At 45.5% G+C, this 17,772-nt stretch overlaps 1 protein-coding gene across 1 annotated transcript in view; it reads right to left on the bottom strand.

Moving 5' to 3' along the window:
- LOC129342962 (uncharacterized) overlaps positions 1 to 14,139 on the bottom strand; it is a 46,558-nt gene extending 32,419 nt beyond the window's left edge. Inside the window, exons 1-6 of the mRNA XM_054998918.1 lie at positions 14,062 to 14,139; positions 12,942 to 13,094; positions 9,402 to 9,860; positions 4,475 to 4,777; positions 3,944 to 4,007; positions 3,197 to 3,235 (exon numbers count right to left, since the gene is read on the bottom strand). Of these exons, the coding sequence (XP_054854893.1) occupies positions 3,197 to 3,235; positions 3,944 to 4,007; positions 4,475 to 4,777; positions 9,402 to 9,860; positions 12,942 to 13,023 (947 nt within the window). The 5' untranslated portion in view covers positions 13,024 to 13,094; positions 14,062 to 14,139. The remainder of the gene's footprint in view (positions 1 to 3,196; positions 3,236 to 3,943; positions 4,008 to 4,474; positions 4,778 to 9,401; positions 9,861 to 12,941; positions 13,095 to 14,061) is intronic.
- Between the last annotated feature and the right edge of the window lie 3,633 nt (positions 14,140 to 17,772).

The following is a 17,772-nucleotide window of genomic DNA, read 5'->3' as shown; positions in this document are numbered from 1 at the left end:
TGTGTTTTGGCTCTAAGGGCTGGCAGCTGAGCACAGATCAGCAAAGGAGCTGTCCACAGGATTTGGAACCTGGGAGCTAGTCAACGGCCTGGAGTGCCAGATCAGATCAGAAGAAGAGCTGTCCAGGGAGAACATCAGCTGAACTCCGGAAATGCTGTACCAACAAAGATCCGACTGCGGCTAAGAAGTTTCATAGTACCTAGTACCTGTTCCTTCCTGTTGCCTGGAAAAGGGCCTTGATCCCAGCAACAGAGCTCAGCTCTTGAGATAGACCATGCAAAGGGATACTTTAACATGTTTATTTTACAATACCTGCTATGCACGCATTCTATTTTTCAGTTCTGGCTTTGGCTTGGACTTACTACCTCCTACATGTTTATGAGTCCTGGGGTAACTGGAAGGGTTCAAAGTGAGGGGGCTCCTCTCCTCCACCAGCTTCCTAGATAGACTCTCCTCCACGATGAAAGGCTTGAGAATTCCCTAAGTGGGGGATCTTGACTCTCTCCAGTTCTCAGATATGGTAAGGGCTGTGGGAAGAGGGGGGTCCTCCTCAGACAGAGAGTTCCATTCCATTTTAGTTCTGGGCCAGGGTAGATCCTGATTATGACCCAGTAAATAGCAATCAGGGTTAACTCAATGCATGGGAATTACTTCTGGTCCTGTAAGATATAGCCCTGACCTGGATATCCCAGGTGAGCCTGAGCTTATCAGATCTCAGAAGCTGAGCAGGGTCAACCTTGGTTAGTAATTGGATGGGAGACCTCCAAGAAGACAAGGGTTGCAGAGGCAGGCAATGGCAAACCTGTTAGTCTCTTGCCATGAAAACCCCACCAGGGGTCACCATAAGTCAGCTATGACTTGAGGGCCCTCTTCACCACCTGCAAGGTATATTTCCAATGACCAGTGAATTCTGAACTTGCTCTAACAGACATTGGACACTCATAAAACTTCCTTATACTAAATCAGACCATTGGTCCAAGGTCGGTGTTGTCCACTCAAATTGGCAGCTGCTCTCCCGAGGCTCAGGCGGAGGTCTTCCACATTGCCTCCTACCTTGTCCTTTCAACTGGGGATGCTGAGGATTGAACCTGGGACCTTCGGCATGCCAAGCAGATACTCTACAACTGAGACACGGCTATTCCCACTATGTACAAGTTCATGCAGTGGGAACTAGTTCTACAGAGAGTCTGGATCCAGAACTTTTAAAGCTTCCAAGTTCAAACCCATCAGCTTAAATCGGGCCCTGAAACTGACCAGCAACTGTTCCAGACAGAACAGCACCGCTCCAGACAACAATCTCCGATCTGAATTCTCTCAGCTTCATTTTGTATCAAGAGTTTTATATAATAAGAGACTACACATAAAGATACAGTTACACAAAGGCTAGCCAAACAAAGCTTCATTTTGTATCCATTGTGTGTCCTGAAAGGAAGCCCTGCATAGAGTACATCACAATAGCTTAATTTTTATGCTACTAAGACATACATAAAGTTCCAGCATTTGAAAAGATCCACTTCTTTTCCTTCCAATGTATATTTGCTTTAGGGATATATAACTGAGTGGCAAGAAGGAAGGTGAGTCGCACTCAGGATGAAGTTACAGTATCTTTTTCTCCTGCCAACCCCCATGAATAAAATTTGATCAAAATCTAACTGGTAAAACAAAAAATCTAACTGGCAACACTACGCTTGGTTTGCGGGTTTGTGCACCTTCCACAAATGGAACATGTATGAAAGAAAGCGGTATCAAATGCTGTCAAAGAAACAAGTGAAATGTAAGAATGATTAAATGAAAGACGCAGGAGGAAAAAACTTGCAGTCAACGTGTATAAAAAATAAAATATAAATGAAATGAAAGATTTTGCCAAAGGAGAAGTCATCTAGGTTAGAGCTTTTCTACCTGCTCAGCTCTGCTCCCTAGTGGCTGCTTGTAAAGGCACTGGAACCTGGCATCATGTTTATTATTATTATTATTATTTATAATTTATTATTCCTTTTGTACACATGTGTCTATACAGCTCACATTTTAGACAATAGAATGTTATATTAAATGCAAATATATCAAATAGAGGTTTTAAGGTAAAAAAACAAAATCCCCAAGCTAAACAACCATATAGGCATTTGCAAAGGAGATTTGCAGGTTAAACTCTTGACTGGATCAGCCTCTTCAATATGACCTTGGTTATCTGGAGACAGATTCCCCCACCTGGCAGAAGGAGAACGGGCTCTAACCCAAGCCGTCATGGAAGCTGTAGATCCGCTGAGCTAGCTGTTTATCCTTAGAGAAGAGGGTAACACATTTGGCATGAATAGCGAAAGGATGCAGTCAGAGGAAAATTTCAGGTGGAGAAGTATCAAGCAGGATTTTGATCACTCCACTCCAATTACTCCACCCAAGCATTTCTCCCACAACTAAATTTATTCCAGTTTTGGTATTTGTTCCAAACTTAGTACAGTCCCAAATGGACTGTTTGGAACTGACCCTGATTTCAGCAATCAGCTGGCCACCAGTGTCACTTGGGAGTTTATCAGTAAACCAGGCTTCATCCTGGATGGGCAATGGATATGAAGGGAGAAGGAACAAAGTTTGGGATGAGATGGGAAGATATCTAAGGTGGCCACAAGTGATAAAGTTGGGTGGGCCCAATAAAGAATAAGTTTTTCTAGTGAAAAACTGTCTAGAGCAGGAAACAACGTCCATTCCTATCTGGGTCTCTTGTTTGAACCTGGGTCTCGCAGATCCTAGATCGACACCTGAGCACTGTACTTACATTAAGAACATGATGAATAAGAAAAATAATTGCACTCTTCTTCTAGTTGGAATTTTAGTCTACCTTCGAAAAATATGCTGGTATCTATTGGACTGAATTTTTACTGTTAAGGAAGTCTGCACACCTTTTGGTAATTTTTGCATTTGCAAACCTCTTCCACTCTGCTTCCATTGAGCCCCTGGACTCATTTCACAGTTTCATTCTGAATTCCTCAAGGCCTGTAATTTTTTTAATAGGCTGCTGACACTTAGTGTCAATTGGGAAAGCCTAATTCTGTCCTTTCGGCCCTCAGGCCAGTGGGCTCCAGTACTGCAGAAGTGTGAGAGATGTTCTTGTCTTCCATGGGCAAAGGAACTGCAGTAGATCCATCCATCTTGCATCATCTGCTACTCCCTTCTCGATGGCGCCTTCCTCCGGTTCAAATACCCAAAGACTGAGAAGAAGAGCAAGAAACAAAACAAAACCCTGCGAAGCAGATTTCAAGAGAAAAGAGTCATTAGCCAATGAGTGGAACTGCCTGATTAGAAGCATAGAGTTGGAAGGGGCCTTGCAGACCATCTAGTCCAACCTCCTGCCCAATACAGGAACAGCCTAAAGCATCCCCGAAAAATATTCTAGGGGGACCCACCACACCCCTAGGCAGCCAGTTCCACTGCTGAATTACTCTTAATGTGAAGAAGTTTTTCCTAATGTCAAGCTGGTAACTTCTTTTCTGTTGTTTAAACCCATTGTTTTGAGTCCTATCCTCTGCTGCCAACAGAAACAGCTCCTTTCCCTCCCCTAAGTGACAGCCTTTTAAATACTTAAAGAGAGCAATCATGTCTCCCCTCAGCCTCCTTTTCTCCAAACTGAACATTCCCTGGTCCCTCAGTGTTTCCTTGTACGGCTTGTTCTCCAGGCCCCAATCATCCTGGTTGCTCTCCTCTACACCCGTTCCACTTTGTCCACGTCCTTTTTGAAGTGAAGCCTCCAGAACTGCACACAATAGTCCAGGTGAGGCCTGACCAATGCGGTACATAATGGGATAATGACATCCTGTGATTTGGCTGTTATGCCTTTGCTGATTAACGGTACATCTGGAGAAATTCTTATTGCCGTTCTCATTTCTTTCACTGTTATTCTACTTTTCAGCCAAAGCCGTACCCTCACCATTACAGAAGAAGAAATACTTACTTGATCAGACACAAAACTATCAAGAAGAGAACCACTGAAGATCCCGAAAACTCCTGAAAGAGTCCTGAAACAAGATAACATGGTGAGAACCTTGAGCTGTTGATCAGCTGAGCCCTTTGCCAACATTCCTTCTGAAATGAGCTGAGGGGATCCTGGCTTTAGGGGCTGGTAAGGTTTGCCAAAAGATATAGAGCATCACCTCATCAGGCTGGTGATGGTTTGTTGCATTCACCGCTGTCTTGTTAATATGAGGTGAGTCCGAAACATAAGAGAATGTTGAGGGCACCCAAAAAGGGAACTGGTAGGAATAATGGGCAGGGGAGAGAGAAGCTGACCTTGAGGGAAAAGAAATGGTGACTGTTTGTGGAGGAAGATTAAACAGAAGTTTGGTGGCACCTTAAACACTAACAAAATTCACTTCAGACTAAGTATTTGTGAATCAAAGCTCACTTCCGTAGACACATTAACTGTACATCCATTAGGCAGATACGATTATACAAAAGGCAGTTTAAAGTGAGGAGAGCTACTCACCAGAAATGTCGAGAAAGATGATGTTCTCGACTCGTTTCTGTATATTAGGGTACCAGACCTGGCAAGTGAGCGATTTGCCCTGGTCAGTTGGGGAAGGCGTGAAGGTGAAGTTAGACCCATAGATCCAGCTGCCGTTGCTCTGCTGATAACTCCACAGAGACGTTCTATATCCTGTCAGAACAGTTGCCCATGAAACTGCAGGCTCGATCTTAGAGCAGGGCCCTGGAGCCGAGCAGGTCAAAACGGCTTCCTTCCCAGAAATCACAGCAGATGATTTCACGATTTCTGGCTTTACAGAAAACTCTGGGGAGAAAAAGTCCCCAGGAAGCAATTCAATAAAAACACAAAAGGTTGATGGAGAACAATCCCAGGTAGGATAAAAGAATGATAAAAGCTCCCACACTTTTATTATTCCAGAAAACGCATAAAATGAAACCATGTACAACTTACAATAAACATTTTTCTGACTTCTGTGACAGAGAATAAGGCTGCTTAAACTGCGTGCAATTTAGTCCAATTTCATTGCTTTGTGCCTTTTATACACAACATTGTTTATCGCACAGATCACCCATTTTTCACTTCAGCCCTGCTATGTCATTTGTATGTATTACACTGTGATGAGTGTATTGCTCCCTTACAGGGCCGGCTCAACGATATCTGGCATCCAAGGCAACTAACTTTGCCACCCCCTCCCTGTGCCATAGGGAAGCAGCCACCCCACTTTACCCACAACACCATCACTGGGACAGGACTACTGCTTGATTTGCTGCTATGCCTCCCAACAGGGACAAACTGGGAAGCTAAAGTGGCCCTGGAAATAGGGTTGCCAGGTCCCCTTACCCTCCAAGTGAGAGGGGGGACCTGGCCCTGACCTTCTTAGTCTTCTACCTTCATGCCCGGCACGGTGCAATGACATCACTTCTGGGAGTGACATCATCATGCCCGATGGCGGCCATGCTCCTGCCTTTCAGAGGGGCCAATTTTAGCCCCTCTGATAGGTGGGAGCATGCCCACCACTGAGTGTGATGACATCACTCCTGGAAGTGACATCATTGCACCCCACTGCACACGAGTCCAGGAGGCTTCTTGCCTCCTTGGACCATTCCTCAGGACCATTTCCTCCACTGGTCAGGTGAGTGGCAGTGGGGGACAGAGGCTGGGAGTGGGGGATCCCCTGCCTCCACCAGGGGACTGGCATTCCTGCCTGAAAAGACCCCCACTCTTCCAGACAAGGGGGGAAGGGGGGAAAGGGCCCATTCTGGTTCTCCTAAATGGAAGGGGAGGAGGAAGAAGCTCACTGTGGGCCATGCATTGCGGCTGAGGGAACTGGCTGGAAGTTAGAGTGGTAACAAGTCTGGGTTTGGTTCCCTAGGCCAGGGGTCCCCAACCCCCCGGTCTGTGGACCGGGACCGGTCGGGACCGGTCCATGGACCAGGACCAGTCCATGGCCTATTAGCAACCAGGCCCCACAGAAGGTGAGTGGTGGGTGAGCACAGAGCCAGCTCCAGGAAGCAGACGAGGTAGGCGGTAGAGTGGGCATAAGCAACACACCTTGGGTGTCTTCTCCTATCACCCCCAGATGGGACCATCTAGTTGCAGGAAAACAAGCTCAGGGCTCACACCGATTCTGCATTGTGGTGAGTGGTACAATTATTTCATTATATATTATAATGTAATAATAGAAATAAAGTGCACAATTGTATCATCCCGAAACCACCACCACCACCCCGTCTGTGGAAAACTTGTCTTCCATGAAACCGGTCCCTGCTGCCAAAAAAGTTGGGGACCGCTGCCCTAGGCAATGAATTACCAAGGTGTGCCTATTGTACGGGCTGGCCCTGGTCTCTTATTTTGTAACCCAGTTTAATTCACTAGGTGGTCATATGTTCTCATTTAATGGTTTTAAATTGTATAATCAGCCTTTAGTCTCAATGAGAAAGGTGGACTATAAATGAAGTAGACAAATCAACAATAAACAGGATATATCGGATGAGTATTATACATGGTCTCCCATGTCCCTTCCGCCTTCATTACCACCACTCCACCCCTTGCAAGGCTGATTTAATTGATTAAAATGTTTCCCCCCCCCACTTCATCTTTCCACTAAAAGGGCAGCTAAATATAACAAAGGCTGATTCCATGCATGTTGGATAACGCACTTCCAATCCTCTTTATAGATCATTTGGAATGGATTTTTTTGTGTGCGGAACAAAAAATCCACTTCAAACGATGGACTAAGTGCATTGAAAGTACATTATCCAATGTGTGCAGAATCAGCCAAAATATAAAACAATAAATTCACATTATAAATACCTTATCTTAAAAACAAACACACGCAAACATTATTAAAGCAGCAGCAATGGCTACAAAAACACAATAAAGAAAAGTAAGCACATTACATTTTAAGCATGCATTTCATACATATTTCATACACATTAAGCACATTAAAATGTATGGAACATGTTGGCATGTTAGCTCATTCCCAAAGCATAATTTTTTCAGAGCAATAAGAATGGTCCAATGGTAACCCTTTCCAACAGGATCCAGCATAAAAACAAGAAGAAAACCAAAAAGCTAAATGAAAAAAAGAACATCTTCATTTGGCACTGGAATGACAGTACGGATCACTTCTGGCAAACATCCCAAAGAAGGCTATTCCAGAACAGTGGTGCCTCCTGTCTGGTGTGACCAGTTCACTTCTATCTAGCAGGTTGGACCCAAAGCAAGCCTTCCAAAGGTGATATTAAAGCAGCAGTGTTGATATTTTTTGCAAGGAGACTCTTTTCTATAAAATCTACTTTTTGAGACCCCTTGCCACTTCAGGTAGCCGGCTCAAGGTTGACTCAGCCTTCCGTCCTTCCGAGGTCGGTAAAATGAGTCCCCAGTTTACTGGGGGTAAAGTGTAGATGACTGGGGAAGGCAATGGCAAACCACCCCCGTAACAAAAAGTCTGCCAAGAAAACATTGTGATGCGACGTCCCCCCGAGGGTCAGTAATGACTCGGTGCTTGCACAGGGCTCCTTTACCTTTACCTTACCCTTGCAAAATAACTTTGCACTGCTTTTCTGCTCCCCAACATAAAATGCAGGAATAGGACATCAATTAACTACAAACAAGCAGCTGCAGAGAAGCAGAATCTCTTATCAGTTTCACCATCGGTATCGGGGGCCAAATTCAGAGGTGATTCTTGACAATGTTTACAATTTTAATGCAGCCGCAGGACTTCCAAATCCAATCAGGATAGCTGCTGCTTAACCATGAGTGGGAAAAGGCTACCCATTCCAAGTAAGGTTATCTTATCAAACTCCGGTTGGTGTCCGGAGATCTCCCAGAATTACAACAGTTCTGCCAGGGGACAAGGCAGCTTTGAAGGGTGGACTCTATGACTGCTGAGCTGAGCTGAGCTATGTCTATTCCCCAGGCTCCACTGCAAATCTCCAGATTTCTCAAGCTAGAACTGACAATCCTAACAAGTAACTTTCTTTCTGTAGAACGGGGAAAGCCATTTGAGGAGAACGAGTGGCCTGGCATGAACAAGGCAAGTAGTCCTCCCCCATTCCTCCAATCAAATAATGATGCACCAGAATGACGACAACAACAATAACAAAAGCTTTCGATTCATATACCACCCTTCAGGACAACTTAATGCCCACTCAGAGTGTTATTATAAGTGTGTTATTATTATCCTCACGACAATCACCCTGTGAAGTGAGTGGGGCTGAGAGCTCTGAGCAGGGCTTTTTTTCAGCTGGAACATGGTGGAATAGAGTTCCAGAACCTCTTGAAAATGGTCACATGGCTGGTGGCCCCGCCCCCTGCTCTCCAGACAGAGGGGAGTTTAGATCGCCCTCTGCGCTGGAGTGGCACGGAAAGCGATCTAAACTCCCCTCTGTTTGGAGATCAGGGGGTGGGGCCACCGGCCATGTGACCATTTTCACCAAGGGCGATTTAAACTTTTAAAAACTTCCCCCTTGTTCCAGCTGGCTGAAAGTGACATCATTGGTCCTGGGAGCATGTGTGCACTTTGTGCACGTGCATATGGTTACCAGGGGCACCACTTCTTGCCAAGAGATGCCCCCTGTGCTGGCAACCCACTGAGTTCCACCACCTCTTTTCCCAGAAAAAAAGCCCTAGCTCTGAGAGAGCTGCGACTGACCCAAGGTCACCCAGCAGGCTTCAAGCGGAGGAGTGGAGAATCAAACCTGGCTCTCCAGATTAGAGTCCTGCTGCTCTTAACCACTACACCAAACTGGCTCTCAGAAACAGGGAATACAAGTGTTTCAAGTATACAGTTTCTCAAAGCAGCTCCCAAAAGATACAGATTCTCTGGCAGGGAAGTAGGCAATTAGGAGATATAAAAGGTTGGTTTCAAACACAACCCAGATTGAAACACAAGGTGTAGTTGTTTTCCGCTGCCCCAGAAGGTCAGACCAGAACCAACGGATTGAAATTAAATCAAAAGAGTGATTCAGCTAAACATTAGGAAGAACGTCCTGACGGTTAGAGCAGTCCCTCAGTGGAACAGGCTTCCTCAGGAGGTGGTGGGCTCTCCTTCTTTGGAGATTTTTAAGCAGAGGCCAGATGGCCATCTGACAGCAGTGCTGATTCTGTGAACCTGGGCAGATCGTGAGAGGGAGGGTAGGAAGGGTTACATCAGTTCTTGTGGCCCTTCCATACATGCCCAGGGTAAGGCCGATCACCACCTTGGGGTCAGGTAGCAATTTTCCCCAGGTCAGATTGGCTAGGGATCCTGATGGAGTTTTGCTATCTTCTGGGAATGGTGTAAGGGTCTGTGTGTGTGTGTGTGTGTGTGTGTGTGCATGTGCGTGTGTGTGTGTGACCTCAGCCATTGACTTAAGTTTCCCATCCTTACAGCACAGAAGGCAACCAAACAGTTGGGAAATATGGTACAGGAGGAAAATCTTGCCTGTCACTAGAACTTGAAGGGTCTGATGACTTTGGGTGCGGGTTGTGAAATAGTTGAGGAATACGTTGTTGGAGAATATATTGTTGTCCGCAATTAGAAAGTAGTATTTCCCTGTGTCCTGTGACTGGGCATTGAGAATGCTAAAGGAGCAATTGCCTTGGACTGGATCGCCTGTTAGCTGGAAACGGTTTGCAAAGGATGCTTCAACCTTCTGCCGGTAGTCATTGGTGGCCACAAGGACGCCCAGACCATTGTAAGGTTGTTGCAGGACAGCAAAAGAGTGCAAAGACTCGTCCCTTTTCTGAAACCAATAGCCGTAGAGTTTCTCAGAGCTGATCCTCTTCGAATCATCGTAAGTGAACTGGCAAGGAATGTGAACGCAGAGACCATGCTGCACGGAGACAGAGTCAGGCATGGAGACAGAGGTCAACATAAAAGCTGGATTCTGGCTTGGCAAACCTTCCAAAAAAAGAAGAAAGGAGTTACTTGACATATGAAAAGAGGGAGAAATAAACCCTGTTTTGCCGTGCCTACCAAAGCCTTCCAGGAGCATTCCGGACATTGGAAATCATCAGGGCTTTTTTTCTGGGAAAAGAAGTGGTGGAACTCAGTGGGTTGCCCTCGGAGAAAATGGTCACGTGGCTGGTGGCCCCGCTCCCTGATCTCCAGACAGAGGGGAGTTGAGATTGTCCTCCGTGCCGCTCAGCAGCGTGGAGGGCAATCTCAACTCCCCTCTGTCTGGAGATCAGGGGGCGGGGCCACCAGCCATGTGACCATTTTCAAGAGGTATAATGCCATAAACTCCACCCTCTAAAGCAGCCATTTTCTCCAGAGGAACTGCTAATGATAGCCTGGATATGAATTGTAATTGCAGGAGATCTCCAGCCACCACCTGGAGGTGGATACTTTATCTGAGAGTCAGCATAGAATACCCAATCAGAAACAGCAAGGTTGGCTATGATGAACAAGAGCAGGAGAGAACTCAAGTTGAGGATTGGGGCCTAGCTCAAAGGAGCCTCTTCTCCATATAAGTTGCCAACACCCAGGTCAACAAAACAACAACAACAACATTCGATTTATATACCACCCTTCAGGACAACTTAATGCCCACTCAGAGCAGTTTACAAAGTATGTCATTATTATTCCCACAACAAAACACCCTGTGAGGTGGGTAGGCCTGAGAGAGCTCCAGAGAGCTGTGACTGACCCAAGGTCACCCAGCAGGCTTTAAGCGGAGGAGTGGGGAATCGAACCCGGCTCTCCAGATTAGAGTCCCGCATTCCTCACCACTACACCAAACTGGCTCTCAAAGAGAGAGTTGCGGCAATAAGTTAGAAAAACAGGAATCCCAACCGGAGCTAACTAGTTAAATGTAAGGCTATATGCACAATCATTAACACAATAGCTTATATCATACAGAAGCCATTCAGTTATATTGATTCAGCTTTACATCCAATTACAGAGCGACAATTCAGCATGAACAATATAAATATTTGAGCATAATAAATACTCTTAATAGAAATAAAAACATTGTACATAAGCACCATTCATTGACATAAGATACAGATGACAGGTAAGTCCAAGATTCCAGCAAACTGACTAAACTGCAACGTTTTCCATGGAACCATTTCTAGAAAAGTTCTTTTTCAAGAACATGTCATTTCCAAACAGATTCTCCAATGAAGTGTCTTCAATCCATAGTCATTTACAAGTCAATAGTGATTTTCCAAAAGACCAACTCAGTCTTTTGGAAAATCACTATTGTCTTGTAAATAACTATGACTATGGACTTGACTTGAAAAAGAACTTTTCTGGAAATGAGGTGGTCAAGCTTCATTGAACGGGGCCATGGAAAACATCTTCTTCTCCCCTAAAAGCAAGAAAAGAAAAAAGTTGCCCTTGAGAGCCTAGAGATCTCCCAACTAGAGAGGGGCACGAACCGCATTATGAACCTCAAAAACCCACAAAAATGGCGATCGCGCAATCGTGACCCGGCGGATCGTGATTGGCCACAGTCAATGAACCAGTGGTCGGGAGAGGCCTGGTTCGGGGCATTCAGGTACGGTTCGAGAAGCCAGACACTCAGGTGCCAGCAATCTATTCCTCTGGCAACGGAGCCAGGGGACTGCCTGAGCTCTGTCTGCCCTCCTTCTGTCGCCCTAGAAACCCAAATTGAAGCCCAGCTTTCCTTGATCAGCAGGGCTTCCTTCCAACCACGGAGCTGCAAAGCAGTTACAAGTTGGAAGAAGACACCCAGGGGAGGGAGGGGGAAGGGGGTGTTCTGTAGCCATGGGCACTTCTATCTCATCCCTGCAAACCCTGATAAGCTGCTCTGATGGCCAAACACAGACCTCCTGTGTTGCTGAATGGGACCCATGCTTATAAATAGCCCTGGTCTCCCAGGCTGGGGTTCACTTTCTGCGAGCAGTGGAGTGGGACAGAGCTCTTGCTTGCCGTTTTGGCTTCCACGAACCATGATCCAGTTCGGTTCGGCAACAGATGTTCGTTGCGTTTCGGGAATTTGGGATCGTGCCTATGTTGTTCGTGCCTATGTCTACTCCCAACAGCACAACCGATCTGCAAACTACAGAGAAAAGTTCTCCTGGAGAAAGGGGCAGCTTTGGACTCTCTGGCGTTATACTCCTCCAATGTCCCTGTCCTCCCCAAATGCTGTACTCCTCAGAGTCCATTTCCAAAGCTCCAGAAAATTCTAGATCAGGAGTTGGCAACTCTCTCTCCACCAGTTGGTTGGACAAAAGGAAAAAAGGGCGCCAAGGAGGTTAGTTCAGTTCTCCCCTAGGCAGCAGCTGCGATATGGACTGCAAGCATCTTCTGGGAGGCTTGCTGTTGTATGTTTTAAATAGCAACATTTTTACTTGTGGTTTGTAAACCCTCTTGAACCACAATGAAAAGTGGTATATAAATATTTGAATAAGTAAAATATCAGAGGGTGATACGGTGGGGCTGGAGAGCAGATGGGCAGCTTGGAACCTTGGTGAAATGCACGGAGGAAGGGCAGGGCTTTTTTCTGGGAAAAGAGGTGGTGGAACTCAGTGAGTTGCCCTCGGAGAAAATGATCACATGGCTGGTGGCCCCACCAGCTCAGCAGCACAGAGGGCCATCTAAGCTCCCCTCTGTCTGGAGATCAGGGGGCGGGGCCACCAGCCATGTGACCATTTTCAAGCGATTCTGGAACTCTGTTCCACTATGTTCCTGCTGAAAAAAAGCCCTGAGGAAGGGGCCAGACAAAAGTCACCCCCCTCATGATATTCACACAGTATTGCTAGGGGGCGGGGCCAATAACCTGGCATTTGAATTGGTGGGTAGGAATGAAGAGACTCCGCCCACAGCATCCCTTTTGGGACCACAGGAGAGATTTGGTAACATTGTTTCCCAGTGGACAGGTAGGTCCATAGAACTGGCTTTGCTCTAACTGAGAACAGAGAACAGACCTCGATACACCACCAGCAACAGACAGTACAACTAACTGATTATTTAGGATATTTCCTGCGTTTTCAAATTTAAGCACATCACACCTACTTTTACAAAGAGAAGCCAAGATCAGAACGGTTAAAGTGGCTGTGAAGGAAGCCGGATTTGGCACTTTCCAAGAGGAATCCATGAATTGCCACCTTGTCCAGTCCTCGGGCAGCCTGTTTTAACCACTGGAAGTTTCTTTCTGGGGCAGGAATGCTGTGGAAGAGGAAGGGAGAAAGTGAGCAGATAGGGATACAGCCAACTTCTGCTTATTGAACACCTTATTTTGAACCAGACCCACTCTCAAATTTTAGAGGACTGTGTGTCCGAGTCAATCACCCATTTCATATGACTGCAATTTTTCCTGAGGGCAAGCATGCCTGTTTGAGTTTGTGTCATTGTTTATTGTCAGTCATTGTTTATTGTCACTGTCTAGTCTCAAATTTGGTCCTTTAGAATTTATGACATTTAAAAAGTTATTATTTTCCTTACAACAATCACCCTGTGAGGTGGGTGGAGCTGGGAGAGCTCTGAAAGAGCTGTGACTGACCCAAACTGGCTTCAAGCGGAGGAGTGGAGAATCAAACCTGGCTCTCCAGATTAGAGTCCTGCTGCTGCTAACCATTACACCAAACGAGTGTAGTGTTTAGTGTTGGATTAGAATCTGGGTAAGCCACATTCAAATCCCCACCCCGTCACAGAATTTTTCTGGGTTATGTTGGACCAATCTCACACTCTCAGCCTAATTTACCTCACAGGATTGTTGCGAGGATAAAATGGATGAATGATATAAGCCACTTCAGGTCCTTCTTAGGAGAACGGCAGGGTATAAATACCGAAGCAAATAAATAAGACCCATTGATCACGGTAAGACTTCCAAGTGTTCATCATATAGATAAAAATATAATCCTGACAAGCACTACTTCTCATACATACATAAACTTCCTTACCTCATCTTGTCTCAAGGGAAAAATAATATTAACAAAGAAAATATAGATTGTTGAGAAGAACATACTCCAGTTCTGCTCACAAATTACACTTGATTTTTCTTCTTACATGTGATGAGTAATTTGGAATCATGTTTGGAATCATGTTTGGTTTGACAGCCTGATTCCAGTCAGATAGAATGTAAGATCCAGAAAGCAGGAAAATCAAATTAGGAAGTAGACAAACAGTTTCTCACCGGGCGAGCAGAAAAGCCAGCATGCATTTTAGAACCCCTCTTCAGACCAGCTTCTCTTTTTTTGTCGTTGTTACTAAAATTTCTTGCCTTTTCTCAACTGAGCTTTCCTCTTCCACTACAACAGCTTCAAGTAGACTTACTTACTCCTGTAGATAGAGAGAAACCACCACTGTTTTGCTGCTGCCTTCCTTCTACGGTCTCAGGCGCTGGGTCGAATTTTCGTTCAGACCAAAAGGAAATTATAAAACAGGAACCAGAAAAAGAGGAAGTGATGGTACACAGCTTTGGTAAGGAGCTTTGAGGTGGCACAGAGGGGGTTTACTTTGTGTTGTAGTACTTAAGTCCAGAAAGCATTTTCATCACTAGTACGTTATTAAAAATGTTGAGGGCTGGCTTCTTGACGGCCAGACCAATCTTGAGAAAAGTCAGTCAAACTGAATGCTGCTCTGTTTGTAATCAAGCTAAAATTCTGGCCAACTTGGCATTAAAAAGAGAGAAAACTGTTTTGCCTCCTAAAGGAGGGCAGTACAAAGCCCGTCCTGTGTTTCCTTCACTAGTAAGTACGTGTAAGGAAGAGAAATGTCAAACTGGACATCTCAGCTTTCCCTACAGGTCATTCATTACCTGTCCAATAAGATTAATGAAACCATGTGGTAGATAAAAGGATTAACCTACTGTCCATTACTTGCAGGAAGCAAATGAAGGACTGCCCGAACCTGCATTTTATGAAGGGGCAGAGATCTGTGAGGGTCATGTCCAGGGCTTTTTTTCAGCTGGAACGCGGTGGAACGGAGTTCCAGAACCCCTTGAAAATGGTCACATGGCTGGTGGCTCCGCCCCCTGATCTCCAGACAGAGTTTAGATTGCTCTCTGTGCCACTCAGCAGCGCAGAGGGCAATCTAAACTCCCCTCTGTCTGGCGATCAGGGGGCGGGGCCACCGGCCATGTGACCATTTTCTCCAAGGACAACCCACTGAGCTCTGCCACCTCTTTTCCCAGAAAAAAAAGCCCTGGTCATGTCTATTTTTGACCTTGGTTCCCGTTCTGTGTTCATGGCCACATGAACACGAATGACCAGACCTCAGCTGGTGGCCTTCACTCAGCCATTCTTCCCTGTACAGTGTTGCTAACATTGTGGTTTCCTCACTAAATAGGGCTGCCAACCTCCTGGTGGGTCCTAGAGTTCTCCCAGAATTGCCACTAGTCTACGGACAACAGAGATGCATTCCCCTAGGAAAAAAACAGCTGCTTTGGAGGGTAGAGTCCATCCCCAAATCTCCAGGGATTTTCAAATATGGAGTTGACAACCCTATTACTAACTGAATGGTTTTTCAGAGCATACATTGGGATAAACTTGGGTCCCATCATCAGTCAAAAACATACAGTGCAGTCCGAAGAAGAGTTACTCCAGTCTAAGCCCATTGAAATCAGTGGTCTTAGACTGGATTAACTCTTCTTCGGATTGCACTGATAGCCATTCCTAACTGTGGTTAGTAGGTTTCTATATTTTCCAGTTACTCGTGCCAGAATTGGGTGGGGACCTAGGAAAATCCTGCTTGTTCAGAGACTAAAATCCAATTTTGCTCAATAAAAACTAAAATTGGATTGGAGTGAGTCAGAAGTTGTTACAGCCAGCGCTGATTGGGAAACTTCTCAGATTTTTCTTCTTCCCAGTGAAGTCAGAGAGCAGAAAGAGAAGTCTAATTGCTAAGGTTGTTGTTAAGGTATGGTGGCATCTGAAACTATTTCCAAACCATGGATTCCAATCAATTAGATCCCAAGAACAATTCGTATTTCGAAGATGTAATGTCATTAATTAATTCATGGCAAACAGACATTATCTTCCCATAATAGAACTTGTTTGGTGATTCCCCCATTGTTTTGTGGGATTTGGACTTCAGGTTAGTGGGAATTCTGTAACAATGACTTTGCCTGTGTGGATAAATATTCTTTTCTGCTGTTGACTGGGTTTGTGAATATGAGCCAAACTACAAGTGACGAATGACACTTGCCTGGCAAGTGAGCAGACTCACGTGTATTCCTCCCTGTTCACTTGCCATTCACTTGCGCTCCACTTGATCAAGTGGAGCGCAAGTGAATGGCAAGTGAACAGGGAGCAATACACGTGAGTCTGTTTACTTGCCAGGCAAGTGTCATTCATCACTTGTAGCTTGGCTCTGAGTCCATTGCTCTCACCTCCAGATAGGCTGGTGTCAAGTTACTGGTGTGTCTGGAGAAGTGGAGGAAAGAAGGAAAGAACTTAATGGACTATACATCAATTAAATGCGAAGTTCAAATAAGAGGACATGAAGAGCAGATACTACTGCTGAAATCAATTGCTCTCCTGTTCCCAAACCAGAAAGTACTTTTCTGTAATTCAATCAGAGAAACGGGAATAAGGGCTGGAAGGGCTGGAAACAGATCAGCATGGGAGCTGTCCACGGGACTGGCAACCTGGAAGGAAGTCAATAGTCAGTCGAAACCGAGCCAGAACTACACAGATCAGTGAATTCAGAACTTGAATGCTGCTCTGTGTAGTTCTAGTCCACACAGGAATGTAGTATCAGGTCTGGTGAATGCTCATCAATTGAAGTGGGTGCTTTAGGCTGTCCCTGCATTGGGCAGGTAGTTGGACTACATGGTCTATAAGGCCCCTTCCAACTCTATGATTCTATGAGAAGAACTCTAGGTTGTAGTTCCCACCCCCAAAACCGCTGGTTCTGTGATCTCCTTCTGGAATCCCTTCTCATACTCAAGGAGCAGGTGAACTCATTTTCCTGGATCCAGGAAGTGAGCTATGAGGATCCTTTGGGCTGTACTCATCAAAGTTCTCTTCATCCGCTTACTATCGGATCCAAGGTTGAGGGCAGGAATGCGGAGAGCAGGCACAAAAAGGGTGGTTGTGTCCTTATGTCATAGGGTTGCCAACTCCAACTTGGGAAATTCCTGAAGATTTGGGAGCAGTGCTTGAGGAAGGTGGAGTTTGGGGAGGGGGGGAGAGAACAACAGAGATGTAATTCCATAGAGATTTAATCTGCCATTTCCTTTGGGGGGACTGATCCCTGTAGTTTGGAGATCACTTATAATTCTGGGGAAATTCCAGTCCCCAGCATGTAGGTTGGCAACTCTATGCCTGCATGTTGCTTTTGGCTGGCAGATGCTTACTTTGTGGTCATCTGTAAAGAAGCAAAACTGTGAATGGAGAGATAGAATGAATTTGGCCCACGAATAGAAGAAACTCTACTTGCCATACTGTTGAGCACCACGAGAGGGCGCTGTGCAGGTAAAGCAAGCCTAACACAGTCAGAGCACCAGGAGAGGGCGCTGTGCGGGTAAAGCAAGCCTAACACAGTCAGAGAGATGGTGTTAACATGCGGTTGGTGAGATTATGCCTTTGATGGGTGCTTGTTTCTTCCCTGCTATGAGTGGATATCCATATGGGGAAGGATAGCCACTGCAGCATTCCTAAGGGATTGTGTAACTTCCGGAGGTCTACAAGATGGGAAGTGTTAGTAGCTGGCTGTCAGTAGGAAATAACAACAACAACAACAACAACAACAACAACAACAACAACAACAACCTTGTGCTTACACAATGCTCTTCAGGATAACTTAATGGCATACTCATAGTATTTTACAAAGCCAGTGTCATTATTATCCCCACCCTCTGAGGTGGGTGGGGCTGAGAGAGCTCTGAGAGAGCTGTGACTGA

Source organism: Eublepharis macularius, chromosome 15, assembly GCF_028583425.1.
Source record: "Eublepharis macularius isolate TG4126 chromosome 15, MPM_Emac_v1.0, whole genome shotgun sequence".
In the NCBI taxonomy this organism is placed as follows: domain Eukaryota; kingdom Metazoa; phylum Chordata; class Lepidosauria; order Squamata; family Eublepharidae; genus Eublepharis; species Eublepharis macularius.
Note: the sequence above shows the minus strand (reverse complement) of the source record. Positions and strands in the feature narration are given on the sequence as shown.